The sequence below is a fragment of the Ambystoma mexicanum genome, chromosome 2p, assembly GCF_040938575.1.
Source record: "Ambystoma mexicanum isolate Mex_15411 chromosome 2p, UKY_AmexF1_1, whole genome shotgun sequence".
Classification (NCBI taxonomy): Eukaryota; Metazoa; Chordata; class Amphibia; order Caudata; family Ambystomatidae; genus Ambystoma; species Ambystoma mexicanum.
Genome location: NC_090923.1, coordinates 916,467,149 through 916,487,741, shown reverse-complemented (window position 1 = coordinate 916,487,741; position 20,593 = coordinate 916,467,149). Strand labels below are relative to the sequence as shown.

General features: G+C 46.9%; 1 protein-coding gene across 1 annotated transcript in view; it reads left to right on the top strand.

Moving 5' to 3' along the window:
* Window positions 1-20,593, top strand: part of PPP1R37 (protein phosphatase 1 regulatory subunit 37) — a 1,561,993-nt gene that overhangs the window by 443,118 nt on the left and 1,098,282 nt on the right. The window contains exon 4 of the mRNA XM_069644632.1: window positions 844-944. Within this exon, the coding sequence (XP_069500733.1) occupies window positions 844-944 (101 nt within the window). The remainder of the gene's footprint in view (window positions 1-843; window positions 945-20,593) is intronic.

Sequence of the window (20,593 nt, the reverse complement as noted above, 5' to 3'; positions counted from 1 at the left end):
AGACACACACACACACACACACCACACACCCCCCCCCCAATCAAGTGGTGAAGTATCAAGGAAATATTCCTCCATCTAAAGAACTTGAACATGACTTTTTGTTGTTGTTGAACTTGGGAAACATGAACATTAACTGCTGAGAACTATTAAATTGAGGAATCTAGAGCCAAGAGAGATTCCTGGAACAGCTGGGAAATAGTCTAGCACTTCTTAAATAATCAACACCAAGCTTGGTAGCCATGTCCTTGATTATGGATTGTAATAAGGAGGCATCTAAATTTTCACTTGCCACATGCCATTGGTAATGAACTCTTGGTGAGTAAAAAATTGTATGCAGTGTTCATGTGGAGAAATGAGGAGGGAAAATGAAATTTTATGTTTGCAAGGAAGTTGCAACTTGATATTTTACCCCGCCTAACGAGACATGTAACCTTGTGGTAATTAACCAGTACCATTACTGTAATCTTCACTAAAAGACCTACTCTTCCTGGTTAGTCTTACTTCCCATTCGAAGTTACCGTAAGTGGTGGTAGTCCTGTTGCAATTTCTGTAGTTCTATTTACACAACAGTGATATTGATCATTTAATGCTCTTTTTGTGGGAGGCTACAAGGTCCTGGTCTCAGGGGGTGGGTTGCCCTTAATTTATTGAAGACGAATAGGCATCAGTGTAACGAAGATGACTGATACGTATTCAAGGTGTTTTCTGTCCAGATGTTTTGGTACTTGATTTGCTTCTTCATGGATTTACTCAAATTTGAAAAGAAAGAAAAATGCTCCTTAGGGTACAACAGTATCTTTGAAGCCATTCTTTTTTTAATCGTGAATTTGATTTGTATTTCAGGGGAGAAGTTGGATTACAAGGCATGTGAGGCACTTGAGGAAATCTTCAAGCGGGTACAGTTCAAAATCTTGGACTTGGAGCAGACTAATCTGGATGAGGATGTAAGTTTAATTTCTCTTAATCTTACCCATATTGAGTGTTGCTCTGAGATCGTTATGGTATTACCACACAGTGCAAGAGTAGGTGTCTTTGCAAAACATTGTTTGTACTAACTAAAAGTGGGCAACTTATTTCATTTGTTCAAACATTCTTTTTTCATCATTACAGGCCATGCTTACTGGTTGGCAGGTTCATACTTAAGGCTGCTCTCGTCTGACTATTTTGTAATGATTCTCGTGAGTTGGCTACAACAGTACAATTCATTTTTTTTCTGTTGATCCAAGGGACCCCTTGGATCCAAGGGGCTTGACAAGAATTGTGGTATACTTGTTGACAGGGAGAAAGGATGAATCGCTTTATGCTTAATGAGACCAGATTCCCGAACATTTTTACCCATATGCTAAGAGGTCATAGTAATACAGTGCTGTGTTCTACCAATTTGATTCATGCTCCGCAATAATTTACATAACACGTGTCCAATTCTGTTTAAAAAACATCTTTACAGTAGAAGGCCATGTCCCTTTATTGGCAACAGGTAAACCAGTTTGTTATCAGCACCATCAAAATGTTTGGCACCCTTCCTTGGTTTCAGCAGAAGTATAGCCACCCCTTACCCACATATTCCCTTTTTACAATCCATACCTCTTGCAACAACTGTCACACACACACTGTGCTTAAGGGCAGGAGAGAGGCCACCATAAGCAACATGTTATCCCACTGTCTCGTCAGTGAAGGTATTCCAAAATAATGGCGTTGAGGTCTGGTTTAAAGGGTACAGTTTCAAAATAGAACAGGTTACAATGAAGGAAACGTCTACTAGACACGATCATCACATCCAGCTCCCAGGTACCACCTGGGTCTCGCGTAACATTCACACTGAGCATTTGCTCAGCAATCTACTTCGCATCATGCAGCCATGTCGCTTGCATCATCAGTCGCTCATGCCACACCTCCTCCATAATATGCACTCTGACAGGGGTAGAGAAGAAGCAACGTCTTTTTGCTTCATATAGTCTATTACCAAGAGGTGGCGGGTCTGCAAGAATCTGCCATATGGGAAACGGGATTAAAGGAACTTCACGCTGGATCTGCAACTTGCATTCCTCTCCCAAGCGGGTCATGGCAACCACAAACTGTAGTCTCTTGACTAACGAAGAAAGATGGTAGGATGTGAAGATGAGAAAAGGACGAACGGGCTGGAGCACAGAGTGCATTCTAAACAAAAGCCAAGCAAGTGTTCTGTACGCTCAGAGCAGGCATCCCCACAGAGTCAACCTTATCCCCTTACTGCACAGGGTGCTTGCTAGCCACACTTTCTAGTTGGTACTAAGGCAAAACGTATGCTTACAGTAGAAGAAAAAAAGCCATGAATGGTTTGGAGGAACATGACACATAGCATAGACATGTTTGCCCTATGTCCTAGAAGACTTTATGAAATGATGTATTTGCATTACTCGTATGTCTCGTCCATTTTCCTCCATACTGATGGGAGTCTGTCCCATGGTGACTGGGCCGGAGCCTTTCTTTCACCACAAAGACCAAACCATTCCCCTTTAACTTATTGCACCCAAGGGCATGCCTGGTGTGCCCACCCAAGCTGACTCCACCCACGTGCCTCACACGCCAGTCCTTTTGACTGCTCGACAAGCATGAATGCCTTTACACCTGTTAAGAACAAATATTTTTTTTCATGTTGCATTCTTTCCCATTTTTTTCTTCATTTAATGAAATTGCTGCATGCCAACCCTCAGTCATACTCCTGAGTGGCCTGGCAATAACTGGTTCCTGCTCCTCCTGCGGCAGGAAATTCCCTTCATCTGACAAGCATGACCTCGGTTTGAGTTGTCTGTGACCTACGCACTAGTGGGGATGTGTTCAGCCTGCAATGTGCTACATTCCCAGTCACTGTGTCGTCGGTTGAGCTATTGAAAGAACCACTTGATGATTCCCCCATCTCTGCGTGTCAAGGACTTTGCCGAGACACGCCACGGCCCTGCGTGCCCCTCAGGTTAGTTCTCTACTTTTCCAGGGGACTCCTTCCCAGGGAATGACTGTCGTGAGGGGTCCATTGGTTCCTCTGAGACCCACAAGGGGTGGCCCCGAGCCTGTCAAGGCTTCTACTGACCTCAAGGTCGAGTCCTCAAGACTTTTACTGACCTTCAGGTTGAGGGCTTTCCGGGCCTAGTATCAGACGGCTGTCTGAGGGGGGTGCGAGTTACAAGTGGCCTCGTCACTGTGGGTCTGCACCAAAGGGTCACTAGAGACCTGTCACGTTGGTCTTCACACCAATAGTAAAAGCCTTTGTGTCCCTGCCAAGCAAGGCCTCGCTCATAAGCACAAAATGTCTGAGACTCCCGACCAGGCCACGAGAACCAAGATGACCGACCCCAAGAGGGTGGTGATGGAGCGCACCAAGTCCACGACCAAGGAACGCTTCTCGAGCTACAGACACACAGCAGGCAATACGGGAGGATTGTCCCCCGCTTCATCTTCCCCAGGCGAGCTGGTTGCAACGTCCACCTCCAGGGGTGCAAGACTCATTGATTTCTTCCCCCCAATGGTCCCCCGTGAAGACTTAGTTCTGTGGAGGATGCACTCCACCAAGTTTACCAAAGAGGTGAGGTAAGTAGATCTTACCTTTGACGGTCGATTACCTATTTCACTCTTTGAGTAACTAAATAAATGTAAAACATCTACACAGACTGCAAGTCTCTTGCTGTCCCTACTAAACCTAGCCAGCGACCCTTTCACCAAATAATTCTCCAGAACTCTTGGTAAAAATCTTTGAGGATGGCATGGCTACCAGGAAAGGAAGCAAAGACAACCTGATTTCTCACCAAGTGCACATCGGAGGAAACTGTCAAGATCCTCTCCCAAAGGGTTCTTCGATGGTCACTCCTCCACCATGTAGGCAAAGAAACACCTGGTCCACAAGACTCCAGTCGGTTACAGGCTCTCCCTGCATCTGAACAATTGGATGGTCTTAGTGTCCAAAGGTTTCAGGCTCAGTATTATTTCCACTCCTAGTCTCTAATGCATTAATCCAACTGGGGTCGACTCATCTCTTGCAGGAGATCTGCAAACTGCACACAATGATGTGAGCCACAGGACCTGTCGCTACCCCCCACTGTCTGAGGCGGCAGTCCTGGGGGGCGAGAGATCCCGCTGGCACCGGGGGGTGGTGGGGTAGACTATGATGCCCAGGACGATGATCCCTCAGCATCAGTTAAGGCCTTTCATGACTACCTTCAGGGCCTGGCAGAGTTATTAGGGATTCCCTATTCCTGAGAAAGTCCCCCAGGAGTCGGGCATGCCAACAGAGGTCTTTGGAAAACGCACCAGGATCTGGTCTGGCATCCCCCTCCAGAAGGATGTCCTGCAGGTGATGCAGAAGGTCTGGGAGAAGCCCAGGGCCAACTCCCAGGTGAACAAGAAGCTGGACAGCAGGTTTAGGCGATGGACGGGGTGCCAATCCTCCTTGCCGCACACCCATTCCTCTGTGGTGGCTGCGGCCTCGTTATATTCTAAACCATAGTCTTAGTCTTCCTCCACGGGAGCCACTTACGGTTACCTCTCCAAGGAGGACGAAGTCCTTGAGTCTTTGGAAAAGTGCTGTTATTCCATCTTAGGACTGCATCTGTGGCAAGCCAATGCAGATGCCCTCTTGGCTGCGGCTAACCAGAAGCTGTGGCGGGAGCTCAGGGAATTTGTCCGACCTCCCTTCGGACAAGCAGGCCTCCTTCAAGGCCTGTCTGGCAGATGCCAGGGCTATTGCGCAGGACCTCCTGCAGTCTTCAGTCTCCCACATCGACAAAGCCAACAGAGGGCTGTGCCTTGGGGTCGAGATGAGGACGGTGGCGTGGATGCATGCCACAAACCCATCTGAAGTGCAGGAGTGAATCCTGGATCAGCCCTTTGAGTGCGGGGAACTTTATCATTCGTCCACCGATGATGAATTGACGAAGAAAACCTCCACTCAAACCGCCAAGTCCTTGGCCATCCTGACAAAACCAGGTCAGAAATCCTTCCCTCAATACAAGGGTAGGACTCAGTTCAAACCCTGTGTTTTCTCTGGCTGCAAGGTGTTCCGAGACCTTGGTACACAGAGCCATGACAGGTCGCCCAGCGACAACCGGAGGAAGCAGCAGAGGACGTTGCATGCTTTTTTCTGCTTGCCACTTTGTCCTGTCTTTAGACGCCAAGTAGCAGTGACGTGTCAAGGTCAGAGAACACAGCTCACCTGTGGGGGGCTGTTTGCCTTTGTTCCAGGTCACCTGGAAGCGTCTCTTCAGCAACCTGTGGATCCTCTCTGTAGTCTCCATGGGCTTCAGTCTTCCTCTTCCTACGCCTCCTCATCCTCTCCTCCTCTTCGTCAGAACCGGTCCCCGGCTCTTTTATGGGAGGTCCTTTTAATCTTGGAGATGCAGGCTATAGAACCAGTTCCTCTTGTAGAAAGGCACTTCAGTTGCTATTCCAGGATTTTTGCGGTATCCAAGAACCACCAGGCTGGCCTGACGATAGTCCTGGACTTGTCATTTCTGAATCAGTCTTTACTGCTGGAGCGATTGAAGATGATTACTCCCGCACACATAGCAGAGTCTGTTTGCAGGGGACTGGATGTGTTCACTGGACCTCAAGGATGCGAACCTGCGTCTACCCATCTATCACCCGCATCGTAAGTTTCTGCAGTTCACAATTATGTCGTACCACCCAGTACAAGGTGCTGCTCTTCGGCCTGAACCCAGCCCCTCGTGTCTTCATAAAGTTGATGAACGCAGACACAGGCCTTCTCTGCTTGGATAGTCATTATCTATAGCCTTACTTGGACGACTGGCTGGTGAGGGCGGGGGGTGGGGTCACCTGAAGGTGTGGTGCACTCCTGCCAGACACTGGCGGATACCCCTTCATCAGCTGGGGTTTTCCCTCAACCGGAGGGAGTCCATTGTGCCCATCTCAGGAACTGGTCTTCTAGGGGTGCTTTGGAACACTCCCATTCAGCGGGTATTTCCTACACCCAATAGTCTTCTGTCCTTATGCAAGGTGGTGGGGCACTTTCTGGCCAACACCAACACTTCAGCATGGTGGTTCCAGCACATTCTGGACCCGATGGTCTCCTGCGTGCTCACTGTACAGCACGCTCGCCTCAAGATGAGGCGCACCCAGCTCCACCTGGCGGCCAATTGGGATCAGGAGACGGGGTCTGTCGGACAGGATCCCTATACCGCCGCCCCTTCTGCCTGATCTTAGCTGGTTGTTGATTGGTGGCAATGTTTCAGTGGGAGCTCCCTTGACCCGACCAGAGCCTAACCTGGTAGTGATGACTGGCTCTTCGCTTTCGGGCTGGGGGGCTAACCTGAAGGGCTATGCGATTCATGGCCCATAATGGAAGCCCTCCTACATATCAATCTGCTCGAGCTCAGGGCAGTGGGCCCGGCCCGCAAGGCATTTTTGCCCCTAATCATGGACTAGTCGGTTCTGGCCAGGACAGACATTTCTACGACTGGTTTACCTGAACAAGCAGGGCCTCTGCTCCAACTGGCCTTTTCAGCACATCTGGCTCACTCGGGTGTTCAGGTGGCTACTTGCTTTTTCCTCCGGTGCATAGGCCGCATCCCGGGAGACCTCAATGTGGTTCTGGCAGCTTTGCAGCGCAAACCTTTCGAGCCGATGGCCTCTGTGGACATCCGCTTGGTGACGCTAAAAATGGTTCTGTTGGTGGCTTTCACGCTTTAGTGAGCTGCAGGCATGGTCTTCATGCGAGCCCTTCACCACGTTTCAAAACAACCAGGTCACTTGCGTACTCAGCCACACTTCTTGCCCACGGTGGTCTGTTTCATCGGAATCAAGAGATCTGCCTGCCAGTGTTCTTCCTGAGCAAACAGTCAGAGGCAGAGAGGGCCCTACATTCTTTGGACCTCAAAGGGTTCTCAAGTTTTATCTCTTTCGGATGAAATCCTTCCAGCAGATTGTCACGGCTCGACCCTATGTTCTTGTTAAGTGGAATCACCCACAAGGATGGAGGAAAGGGGAAGGGACGTACGTAATTAAAATTACTATTACTCATTGTAGTGATTGGAGTACTCATAGTCCCCTTTACTCCATACGCCCCACCGGCCCCTGCTAGTATGCCAAGTTCTAAAATGTACTAAGAGTAGACTAATATCTAAGCGTCCAATGTGTTCAAAGGGGACTGCGGTGAAGCCCAGTAGGGCGGGGCCTCAGCAGGGCGTTCCCGTGCTCGAGGCTGTGCCCTGCGTGCTATATTAAATTTAAAGGGGAAGCTCAAATTTTTGCTGCCAAAGGTTCCGTTACTGTGCCCATTGGGCGACGCCCACAAGGATGGAGGCAAGGGGACTATTCACTACGAGTACTCTACTCACTACGGTGAGTAATTTTATTTTATTTCCCTTCGACTTTGCACTTGCACACTATTGTGTTCCTGCTCTGATGTTCCTCACATATACTATTTCACATCCTTTTTCTACTTCCCTCTCCTCTTTTACATACCTCCTTCTGCCTTTCTGATCGTCACACAAACTACTACTGACTTTTCTTACACACTTCTCTCGCCGGTCTCCTCTAACCTAATTCTACTCTTCTCCTCTCTTCTCCTTTCCTCTCTTCTAGTTTCCTCTCGTCTCTACTCTATACTCTTCTCCCCTCTTTTGTACTCCCCTCCTCTCCTCCCACTTGAATTCACCCCTTCCACTCTCATACTCTTCTAACTTTTTCTTCTATTTTTTCTATGACCCTCACTTGCACCTTCCAAAAACCATGCACCCGTTCTTATACACAAATACCACTCACACACAGCCAATACCTCGCCTGTAATAATTGTGCCCACAGTACCCGCCACGCTCCTTTCCACAGTCCTGGTTTCTTGTTCCCTCTCTGCTCCACCTCAACAGCCCATACTCAGTACTTCATCCCTTCCCTTTTTATAGTGCCCTTTCCTTTGTTCTTCTGTTGACTGCAGTACTCAACTGATTGTAGGAACCAATCTGTACCTGTCTTTTCCCTAGGCACCCTGGGGCCTGGGTTAAACAGCTGAAATACCTTTAATGTCAGTTAATCCCCTACCCTTTTCCTCAGCACGGGTTCGTAAACTTTCTGTGCTTGCAGCTTTACAACCTGTTCATCTAGCGTATACAGTTTGTTTTACTGTGGTGACGTCTGTGTTGCTGGTGCTCGGTAAGCGTTTTCTTTTAGGCTTTATGTATTTCGCTGTATTTTTCTCATGGGTCGTATAGTTAGTCTTCTGCCGCAGGGGCTTCTGGGATTTGTAGTCCTGTAAAGGAACATAAAGAACACTTGCCAGAATGGGGCTTGACCGGCATTGGGTGATTGGTAGTGGTACCCTCACTTGTAACAAGGTACATAAAGGGGTTAGAAACTGCCCCTGCTCCCTCAAAGGTGAGTGCATAGACTGCCCCCCCATATATTGCCCTTGGCCGCGGTAAAACCCTGGTTGGGCTCTTGTCCCAGGTGTAGAGGAGTGCCTGATTGGATCAAGCTCCTGCCTGGTCGCAAATGCTAGAATAATAAACGTGTAGCCTTTCTTTGCATACATTCTAATTGAGCTGGTTGCACTGAACCTCACCTCCTCCCACGCGTCTTATACTGAAAATGTAGCCCCTTGTGCAGAAAAGATACTGGCTGGACTCTAACTGAATCCAGGTATTTAAAGATTAAATTAACCACGCTCTGAGGCCCTCGGGCATGTGGCGTGGATTACAAGAATTTTTAATAAATAAATAAAACCTAGACTGATGTTCACCTGATATAACACAGAAATATGTCTGCCCTTATGCTACTCTTGACACACAGCCGCCAAATTCCCAAAAACGTCATCCCTACCCTACATTTGGGGTTTCATTCCTACTGGCATGGCACCAGAGCAATCAGCCCAGCAGAACATTAAAACGCTTGCAGAGAACTGCATAGGAACACCTGCACACCAGCTGCTCCCTTACACACATCTTCGCTATCAGTCACCAGTGCCCTTCTTTGTTCTGTTGTGTAAGGAGCACTTGCATTCAGCTTGCACCTTCAGGGCTCTAAGATCACAAACACAAGGCAAGTTACAGATACCCCAGGCATTCCGAATGACTGGTGCTGGGAAATCCTTTCCGATTCGTGCTGCTCAGCAGTGGAACAACCTCCCAGTCTCGCTGAGAGTAGAGCCAAATTTGCTAACTTTCAGAAAAAACCTTAAGACCCATCTCTTTAAATAATGCTCCCTACTTTCTTCTGTTATGCGAATTACAGCATTACATGACTGTCTCTCTGCGCCCTGATGCCTGCGGGCTTTCGACGCATTACAAACATGTAAACAAACATAAACAAACATTGATGTATCTAAATTATTTTTTTCTTTCGGCAGGAGCCCCACTGCTTCAGTGGTTCCTTTGTTCTGTTGGTCCGTCTCGTCTCTATGCCCCCTGCTCTTAGGGCAGTGGTCTTAAAACTGTTTGGCCTGGGCCCCCCTTGAGCAAAGTGGGCCTCCCCAAAAATGCCAAATGAACAGTAAGCACAAATGGCTATGAACTATTGCGCGCATCACTGTAACCTACTACCAGTGTAGTCCCTGAGCTCCCCCACATGCTCACATCACTGTCCCTCGGCTCTCATCACCCCACCACAAACCCTGGGCTCTCCCTACCCTGCTTCCACCACTATGCCATGGCTCCCACCCATCCTGCTCCCACCACAGTCCCTGGGCTCCCTCTACCCCGTTCCCAGCACAGTGGCGGCTGGTGAATTTTTTTTTTTTTATTAAGTGGGAGTGCATACATATTTCCCCCAGATATGCCATAGCGACCGAGTGTAGCATTTGCAATTGGTGCTCTGGGCCCGAGGAGGCAGGCATGGTATTTTTTACTGGACATCTATGATAGATGACCAGTACAAAGATACCATCCCTGTCCCCTGGGCTCCACAGTGCCTCAGAAGGAGAGGCAGGTGGGGGATTGTGCAGCAAAGGCATTTTGAAAAACCCTCCTTCCTCCCCATTTGCCAAAATTGTATTTGAGGTGTTTTACCGAAGTAAAAGCAATTGTGGCGGAATTGACGGCAGCCGATTTCCCTGCAAATACATTTTTACCTCAGTTAAAAAAAAGAAAAAATCCCACCAAACCCCTGTAAAACCACAACCCCACCGCCCCCAAATTAATTTTGCTTTGTCCGCTGCCTCACCTATATCCCGCTGCGTCAGTCCCGTCCCTCTAACACGAGTCGGAGCTGACACAGGGTCCCTTTTATTTCTTTTGGTTTTTTTTTTGTGGGTCCCCCGCTTCCAATGTTGAGGAAGCGGCGGACACCCCTGCAAGCCCCGCTCCTAATGTTTGATATTTTCGTACTAATGGTACTGGCTGAATTTGACCAAATGTACCATTCGAACAAAAATGTTCCATCAATTTGGGTATTTCCTCAAAATCGGCTCAACGGACAAACGCGCACACACATTCACGCAGTGAGCACTCTTACCATTCGCATGAGCACCCATCACCATACACTCACTCATAAGCATACACACACCCAGACACATATTTAAAAACAAAATAAATGAACATAAACGTACCTTTTGAGTGGATTGTGCCTCCCACGTATTCCTTATGTTTGATATTTCCCAATATCCAGCTTGCTGCTTCGGAAAAAAAAATGTCCCCAGTAGAGGGCGCTGTGGTCGATGCCTGTTGAGTCGATGTCCCTCGGAGGCTTCTGTGTCGTCATCACAGGTATAAGTAGCACGCACAGCGTCAGTTGCTCAGTTCTGTTTTTCCGTGCTTCACTGCTTCGAGAACACAACGCTCTGTTCCGTGAGAACATCAAAATCCTTCGATTTTCTGTGAAATCTCTGCTAAACTTCGACGAATATGGCCTCATCATCGGCTCCATCTACGCCCTGGTCTGGTTTAAAAAAAAAAATGCAGAGTCTGTGGTGCTGAGATGTCCATGACTTATCCACACAGGGTCTATCTGTGGTGCCTTGTGGCAAATCATCCATGTTCTGAATGCGATGAGTGCATGTCCATGACGGCCAAGGCCTTGAAGGAGCGCAGAGGGAAGCTGGAGAGAGGTAGGCCACAAAAGTCCATTACCCCTGCTAAACGTACTTCAGACGAGTCGAGGCCTTCGTCTCCTTGTCACAAAAAACACTCCTGATCACGCTCTAGAAGTGGATCACATCATTCTTCCTTTTCGAAACACAGTAAGAAAAGATGCCATAGGTTGCCGTCCACCTCATCCTCCAATTCTCCTGAGATTTTTTTTGTCCAACGAAAAACAGTTTCCCGGCACAGTGGGAGGTATTCCGCATAAGCATGTTAAAGGGGTTCGAGAATGCAGCCTTGCCCGCCACGAAGGCACCTAGAGGCAATACCCCTGAAAAAAATCAGAAGGCGTGAGTTGTCGACTTCGGCTGGGGAGACTCCTCGAGAGCGTGAAAAGAAAAAGCCTCTTTGACGCACAAGAAGTTGTCATTATCGACTCATAAGGTTAAGTCGAAGAGTGCATCATCGACTCCTCCGTCGAAGGAGAAGTCACCAACGCCTCGTGTGTCGACCTCCTCAGCGCTGCACAAGGCTATACCTTCTATCTCGTCGAAGACGTTGACCTTTCTGTCGATTCAATCGACAACCTCAAAGCCTTTTTCGGTTTCATCGAAGCCGCGGACGTCCTCGATTTCAACAATTTCTGCGCCAATGACATCTCTAGCGCCTTCTGCTTCTACTTTTGAAAAGTACACGCCACAACCTCATTCAGATTTATTTAAGACCCTATCCTCACTCTGAGGAGGCAGAGACATCTGAAGAAGAAATACCCTTTGGTCTTGGTTATGGGCTACCCTCGGTCCCAGAAGAACTGGTATCTGAGGAATCCAGATTGAAACACCTTCAGGAATACTTGCATGAAGCAAGTGGAATTGATACTTCCCCGGAGGTTGATTTTCGTAGGCCTGATCCAAGAGATCACGCTGAAAGTAATGACAGGTTGCTTATGAGTAGGGTGATGGTGTATATGGGGTGGTCTAGGCCCACACCTGTGTTTGAACAAGATGACCTGACAGATATACTCGACAAGGGACCACAGGAGCACCCTATTGTCCCTTTTCATAAGGATTTACATAAAAGGGAATCTACCAACTGGGAAACGCCGGAGGTGATCCCTGCAGTTAACAAGAGATTGATGGCTAAATATAGAGCATCTGCTTCGGATCCTCTATATCTCTCAAAGCACCCAACTCCAGAAAGTCTGGTTGTACAGGCTGCAACTTCTTCTGGAAAGCAAAATGCATACCCTACAATCCTGCAAGAAATTTGATGCCAAGGTCAACGTTTTCTCGGCATGCTGCATGGCACTAAAGTCTGCTAATGCCACATACACGCTGGCGAGTTTCACGCACACCCTTTGGGATTGTGGTTCGATGTCGGCGTTCCAAATCCCCGAAGGGGAGGAAGGGTTTGGTTTCTTGAACTTTATCAAGGATGGAAAGGACGCTTATGTGCAAATCCCTCCAAACCAGTCTCCGCTCTGTTGACAGCATCAGCAGAGCCATGGCAGCTAGTACAGTGATCCACAGGTTTGCATGGTTGCGGAAGTCAGGATTTGCCCCAGACGTACAATCTGGACTTCTCAACATGCCCTTTGATAGCACACACACCTATTCGGAAGTAAAGCGGATTAAAGTTTGGAGAAGCTGCAAACTTCCGAGGCGGCAGACAAATCCCTTGAAGCTGTGATAAGGCAAACTCCAAACTGCCCCACAGGTGTGCCCTGGAGGGGTAGGTCATCTTGCTGCTATTCCGCAATCGGAAAGGGCAGAGTACAGCCAACTCAGAGGCCAGAGACGATTCCCTGTGGTGGACGGGGTAGAGGGACTTAGACCGCAACAGCAGGTGCTGCTTTACCCTCAGCATCGGCCCCCCCAAAACCTCTAGGAGGGCTTCCATCACAAAACGACAATAGGCGGCAGATTAACTAAATCTGACAGAATGGCAGGCTATTATTGATGCTTGGATATTGGAGACAATCGACCAAGGTTACTGTCTGCCTTTCCTACAAACACCTGAGTCATCCACCTGGAGATAACTCTTTGAAGATTCCGGATCCGCTCCTTATGCAGGAGATTTTAACCCTGCTAGAGAAAGGTGCTATAGAACGGGTACCTGTATCAGAGAGGAACAAGGGTTGGTACTCCCTGTATTTTCTAATACCGAAAAAAGACACAGGATTGAGACCCATCTTTGACTTAAGAGACTTGAACAAGTTCCTCAGGAAGGACAAGTTCAAGATGGTGAGACTTTCTCATATCCTTCTGGCCCTCCAGCTTCAGGATTGGTTGGCATAATTGGACCTTCTGAATGCTTACTTTCATGTGCCTATCCATCACAAGCACAAAGTATTCGAGTTTCGCCATTGGCAACTTGCACTATCAGTTGCGGGTTCTGCCATTTGGGCTAACCGCCGCCGCAACGGTTTTCACCAACTTAATGGTGGTTGTGGCAGCGAGTCTCAGGCGAGGGGGGGGTGGGGGGATTCATGTCTACCCCTACCTAGACAATTGGTTGATCAGGGCAAATTCCCCAGAACAAGCCCTAGAGCATCTGTTCAGCGTGCCACTCCCTCCACAGACTGGGCTTCTCCCTCAACTTCAAGAAGTCCCACATGATACCATCACAAAGACTCCAGTTCATTGGAGCAGTCCCGGATACATCCCTGGGAAAAGCCTTGCCACCAGAGGTGTGGGCTCAAGACATTCTACAGATGGTGACAAAGGTCCAGAAAACCCAACATCTTCTGTCCTTCGACTTTCTGAGGTTGCTTGGCCTCATGGCATCCTGCATTTTTCTGGTGCCAGAGGCTTGCCTGAGAATGAGATACCTCCAATGGGCTCTAGGGTCCCAATGGTCACAGTTCTCTGGAAGGATGTCAGATATCCTACAAATCCCAGTCGCACTGGATCTTCAGTGGTGGACCTGTCGGTGTTAGGGAGAATTCTCTGTTTAGGCTGAATTTCCTAACCTAGTGAGTCCCCAGCAGCTTTGCTGGATTTCTGGAGTTTGTTTTTTTCTCCTGCCAAGAGTGAGACTCTTTTTCTTCACACTCTTGGACATGATTTGAGGTGTTCCTTTGACTGTTAATGTGTTTTATGGGCTATGGGGTCCTTTACTCCATAGGGTCTCATGTGTTTTTACTATGTATGTTACACAGCACCCTCCGTGCAGTGACACAGGGGTGTCATAGTGACACCCCACCATAGACTCCATACCCTGGGACTGACTACTGTCTCCCAGGGCATGTAAAGTCACCATTGGCTTTACTAGTCCCAAATTATGAACAGAAACCAGTACAAACCATCATATTGTGGACGTACTGGTCGGGGCAATTCGATTGCCCCGCGGTCTGTTAGTCGAGGGGGCACGTCTCCATCCCCCCTGATCGAGTTTTGGCTGGTGGCAGTAGATACTACTTTTTATATTCGACCGCAAATATATCTCTATGGGATTTTCCCATTATTCGAGGCTACCAACTTTAATTATTTAATTCTCATAGCCTCGAACATACCGCCGGTTTATTTAATATTAATTCGGCGGTTGGTATTTTTTGCCAGGACTCGATTCTAAAATGGTGTTTGTGTTCTCTTCTGTGACTCCAACCCAAGTCGAGCCCTTTGTTCCACTTTTTGGCGGGCTTCTCCACAGAAGCCTCCAAAAGTGGTGCCACTCTGTCTGGGAGGGGGTTTAGGCACCCTGGACTGAGTTACCTTGGTAACTCAAGTCGCACTCTGGTGTGATTGGCCCAAGTGGTGAGCCGGCCAGCTCACCACTTGGCATGTTTGATTGACAGCTAGGCTGAGTGAATGGGGGTGTGCTGCATAAAAGCAGGGCTTTTGGGACTGGAACTTCAGACCTTCGCCACAGGACCTGAGAATCCGACGAGGGAGAAGCTGAGCCGAACTGCTACGACGACACCACCGGTGGAGCCCTGCGGAACCGACTCACCACTTCCCGACGACAGAGAAGATCGCCCGGCTGGAGAGTCTTCTTCCCCTGACTGGTGAGCACAACCAGTTTACCTTCTTTTCCTCGCATCCCAGGATGTCTTGTGGTCGAATTGCCCGTGCCAAGCACCCCGGCGACCGTATAGCCACTTGCCACTGGACCGCGAATAAAAGGACCGCTCCTTTTAACTGAGAACCCGCGGCTGGTTTCTTCCCTGGCAGTGCAACGGACTCCTGTCTTCCTCCCCGACGATATCCTCTCTTCCCCCGGACGAAGCACCGACTTGCATCCGCTGCCAGGAACAACTGCCCCCGCTGGAGTATTCTCACCACTTTAAGGTACCGTGTCCGCCAGGCCTCCCTTTCTAAAGATTGCTACAAGGTAATAATAATCCCTTAACCTTCTGGACTGGGCTGGCTGCCTTGACCATCTAACTGGTCCTTTTCTTTTGGTCCAACTCTTTGTGAACCTTTTCGAGACTTTTGTGCACTTTTTAACCATGTGACCTTGGACACATTTCGTCGTTCTGATCCTCTTAAAGTGGATCCGGCTTTCTGAACTCTAACTTCACGGTTTGATTCTGCCTTCCTCTCTTGCTGCGTTCTTTTGAAAGTGTTGGGATCTGTTTCAATTTATGCTCTGCCTTTCTCTCCCTTTTAAACCGAATTATTAGAGTACCATCTGCGTTAAGCGCTCACCGCTGTCTGAAAATAAGTGGGGCTTTACTTAAGACTTTTCTAATATTCTTGTAAGGGACTGTATATCTTTTAGTGACCGTGTTTTTGAACTGCTTAATATTAGTGCCTGTGTGTTTTATTAGATGTGGTTTTTAAATAAATAATTATATCTCTTTTACACCAAGCTCTGGTCAGTGTTTGCTCCCCGTATTTTGCTTGTTCTACTGTGTTCTTTTGACCTATTGTGAATACTCTATATACTGCCCAAGTCTTCTTGAGGGAAGTCTGACTGCTCAGCCACAGCTACCAAGTGAATCTGTGTGGTACAGACTGCTACCAAGTGGGTTTACTGCCAAACACCTGTAGTCTTAAATCTTTTGCAGTGGTTCCAGAGGGAACTGCACAGGTTTCTGCCTAACAGTCGGGAGAACATCTTGAGAGAAGAACCTTTTTGTCAACCATGGCCGTAGATAACCGTAGTGACGGATGCCTCACTCATGGGGTGGGGAGCTCATACCAGCGATTTGACAATCAGCGGTCGTTGGTCTAATTTGAAGTCCAAACTACATATCAACCTTTTAGAGCTGAGAGCAAGCAGACTAGCGCTGAAGGCTTTCCTGCCATCTGTACGGGGAAAGAATGCCCTGATAATGACTGACAACACAGTGGCCGTGTACTACCTGAACAAAAGAGGTGGTGTAGGGTCAATACCACTGTGCAGAGAAGCAATGCAGCTCTGGTTTTGGGCAATACAAGAAGGAATCTCTCTTATCGGCAGTGCACCTAGCCAGAGAGAAGAACACGGCAGTGGACGCTCTGAGCAGGCAGAGTGCAGTCTCCGAGTGGGAACTAGCTTAGGAAGTCCTTCAAGAGATCTTCACCCTTTGGGGAACCCCTCAAGTGGATCTGTTCGCGACCAGTGCCAACAGAATGTGCCAACTGTAATGCTCCAGGGAATTTCCCCCAGGAGGAGCTCTAGGGGACGCGTTCGTGGTGGACTGGGAGTTTCCACTCCTGCGAGTTTCCTCCAGTCCCCGTCATTCCTCGTGTAAAAAGGAGGTTCAGGAAAACCATGATCCTAATTTCCCCGGATTGGGCAAGGAGAACGTGGTACCCGGACCTTCTAGACATGTCCATCTGTCCTCCATTTCGTTTTCCACAAAGTGAGGATCTATTGTCGCGAGAGGAGGGCCTGGTTCTCCATCCGGATATCGGGACACTCGACCTTCATGCATGGTTTCTGAGAGGCTGAGATACAAAGACTGGGTCCTCCCGGATAACGTAATGGAGGTGTTGCGCTCGGCCAGAAGGCCAGCAACAAACTCCTTATACCGCTGCCATTGGAATAAGTTCTGCAACTGGTGTAGAGATGGGAATGTTTACCCTTTTTCATGCAATACACCGACGGTGTTGTCTTTTCTATTGCACTTAGCAAATCTGGGACTCCAGATTGGTACAATCAAAGGTTACCTTTCCATTTTCAAGCGTACCGCTGAGGAAGTCTCCTACTTTAAAATACGTCTGGTAATACAATTCTTGAAGGGGTTAACTAATGCTTATCCCCCAAATTCTTTTCAGGTGCCCCTGTGGGATCCAAATTTAGTCTTATACTTTTTAATGGGTACGCCCTTTGAACCTCTTCATTCATGCCCATGAAGACTACTTGCCTTCAAAACAGTCTTTTTGGTGGCAAAAACATCTGCCCGAAGGGTGAGTGAGTTACAAGCCTGGTCTTGCAAGCCTCCTCACACTGTCTTTAACAAGGACAGAGTAGTTTTAAGAGTGAAGCCTAATTTCCTTCCCAGGATAACCTTACCTTCTTTTTACCCTCCTCTGCATCCAGGGAAGGAGGATGAAAGGCTACACAAACTCGATCCAAAGCGTGCCTTAAGTTTTTACATTGGCAGACTTGCTAACCGAGACAACTGACCAATTATTCGTGGGTTACACAGGTCATATGTTGGGTCTAGCCATCACCAAACAAACCATCTCTAGGTGGATCATTTTAACAATTGCAGAATGTTATAAATTGGCCGTCTACTCTTCAGAGAGGAGTACCATTTAAAGGATATTTGTGCGGCTGCCACATGGTCATCGACACACACCTTTACAAAATTCTATAGCCTGGATTCCTCCCCTAGCCAAGAATCAAAATTTGGAAAGGTATTACTGCACTCTGTGCATACTTTATTTTTTACTCACTCTTCCCGATTATGTTACTACTTTAGGAGGGTATCAAAGATAAGGAATACGTGGGAGGACACAATCCATTCGAAGAACAAGTTTCTTACCCCTGGTAACGTTCTTTCGATTGGATGTTCCACCAACGTATTCCTTAATGCCCCTCCCTACCTACCCTGCAGTAAAACTTCCCTTGTGGTTAGTCTGCGCTCCCTCGAGAGTAGTAACCGTCTAACTTAAGACGCACCTTTGCTTCCTGGTCGCGCTCTGAAACACTTGTGTACGAGCGCGATTTAAAAAAAATAACATTTCATTTATCATTTCAAAACGGAACTGAGCAACGGATGCTGCGCATGCTACTTATACCTGTGACATCGGCACGGAAGCCTCCGAGGGACATCGACTCGACAGGCATCGATGCACAGCGCCCTCTACTGGGGAATTTCTTTTTCCGAAGCAGCAAGCAGGATATTGGGAAATATCAAAGATAAGGAATACGTGGGAGGGAAATCCAATCGAAAGAACTTTACCAGGGATAAGTAATTTGTTCTTCTGCAAAAAACTTGGCTTCTAGGTTCGGTTCAATTTGATGGATACACTTCATATCTTTGATAGGCCAATAAAGGAAAGCCCTATGGTGGTCTGACTATCCTGGGAGAAAATGATAGCCACTCTAAGGAATGTTCCTTGGATGTGATTGATCATAATGTATTAGTGGCGGAAATACAACTGGGAAATAACCAGAAAATACTACTAATTGATGTTTACGACCCTCCGGGTGATGACTGCACATTGGGTATGCAGTAAATATCTTTGAACTGGTAAATTAAAAAAATATGCCGAAGATAGCAATGTTAACCTTATAGTAGGAGGTCACTTCAATGTTAACGGTCTCACTGATGCTGAAATAATTAAATTAAATCATGGTGTTCTACCCAAAAGTCATCAGAAAATCATAAGGTGGAAAACCTTTTTTGAAGATCTTGATTTTGAGGATTTTTAATGGGACAGTCAAAGATGACATTCTAGCTGGCCCTATATGGCGTAATGGGCCTTGTACATCTACTCTGGACGACTTCTATGTTAGTAAAATGATATACCCATTGATACTTGACTTGCAAATCTACTTTATTGAATTAATTGATCATGCAATATTGATCTGTACATATGCTACCCCTATTAACAAGATGCTGTGTTGGGATAAGGTTGGCGCATCAAAGGTGACACATAGTCGAAATAGATTAGTACGGTCAGACGGAAATTTGGATAAAGTTAGAAAGTGGAGCAGAGGGCTAAGATTGTGAACATAGGGTTATGGAGACTGCGGATGAGATTGTACTCTGTCTACTTATGTATGGTTTCATGCCTATGGATAAAATTTCATCTATGAAACGGGGATCTAAAGCCGAGAGACCATATGACAGTCCTAGGCTTCGGGGGGAAAAAACGATTAGTCAGGAAATTAATTGTTAACCGAATGAATATTTCCATCGATTAAGCTACTGCCAGAAAGCGTATAATAAAAAATGATTATAGGAATTGGATTAAAAGATATCGCATGTCTGAGAATAATGTAGTATGGCAAAACATGGTCAAGATTCTGCTAGATGGTGACTAGAGAAAACTGGTCCAAATATAAAATGATTACTGGTGGTGGGCAGGATGAGCCTACTTTGTAATCTTGATGAGGCAAACTGGGAAATGTATCTTCGAAATAGTTTCCGGTGATGAAAAATACCCTTGCAAAGAAAATCAGTATTAGAGTTAAATCTAGATCGTGACGACCTAGTAGCTATAATTAAGAGGTTGAAATCCTCTAAGGCTCCGGGGCCTCATGGTATTTGTAACTTAATAATCAAAGATAATCCAGACTTTTGGGCTGAGATCCTTATGCCATATGTGAAAAAATAATAAACACAGGTATCCTACTGGAGGATGTCGCATATTATTCCTGTCTTCATAAAAGTGTCTAGTTTACTACCAGAAAACTATTTGTGTGATGCCAGAGATTTTTTGGAGGCACCTATTTTAGTTGAGGAGGTTCAAGATGCTATTAAAAATTTAAAGGTTGATAAGTCACCAGGCCCAGATGGGTTGCCAACTTAATTTTATCAATCTTTTGTTGAACAGTTGGTACCTGAATTATGCGTTCTTTATAATCTGTTTTTTAATGGAAGGTACTCTGTTCCTTCATGAGGGAAGCGGTTGTAACAGTGATTCCAAAAGCTGGAAAAGACACTTCAGAATGCAGTAATTACCAACCCATTTCACTTCTGAACGTTGATGCTAAGATATTTACAAAAATCCTAACTGCTAGACTAGATAAGCATATAAGTGATTTGATTGATGGCACACAAGTAGGTTTTATGAAACAACGTTTTGGATATGATATTAGAATCCTTTTGGATATTTTACATCTGTCATCCTCAAGATCAGATGATTTACTCTGTCTTCTTTGACACAGAAAAGGCATTTGATAGTGTGAACTGGACCTTCTTAAATTTTACACTGTTGAAGATGGGTTTTGGTCCTTCATTTATCAATGCAGTTGGGGCGCTTCAATCAAATGTCACAGCCAGAGTTTGGCTCATTTTAGATTTTTTGAAGGTACACGTCAGGGATGTCCATTATCACCTTACCTATTTAACTTGTCTCTTGCCCCATATTTGATATACATCCGACTATCTTATAGCTTGTCTGGCTTCAGAATAGGGGAGATTGAAGTGAGAAAGGTCTGGCCTATGCAGATGATCTAACCGTTATTCTTAGTAACCCTAAGGAAGGGGGGGT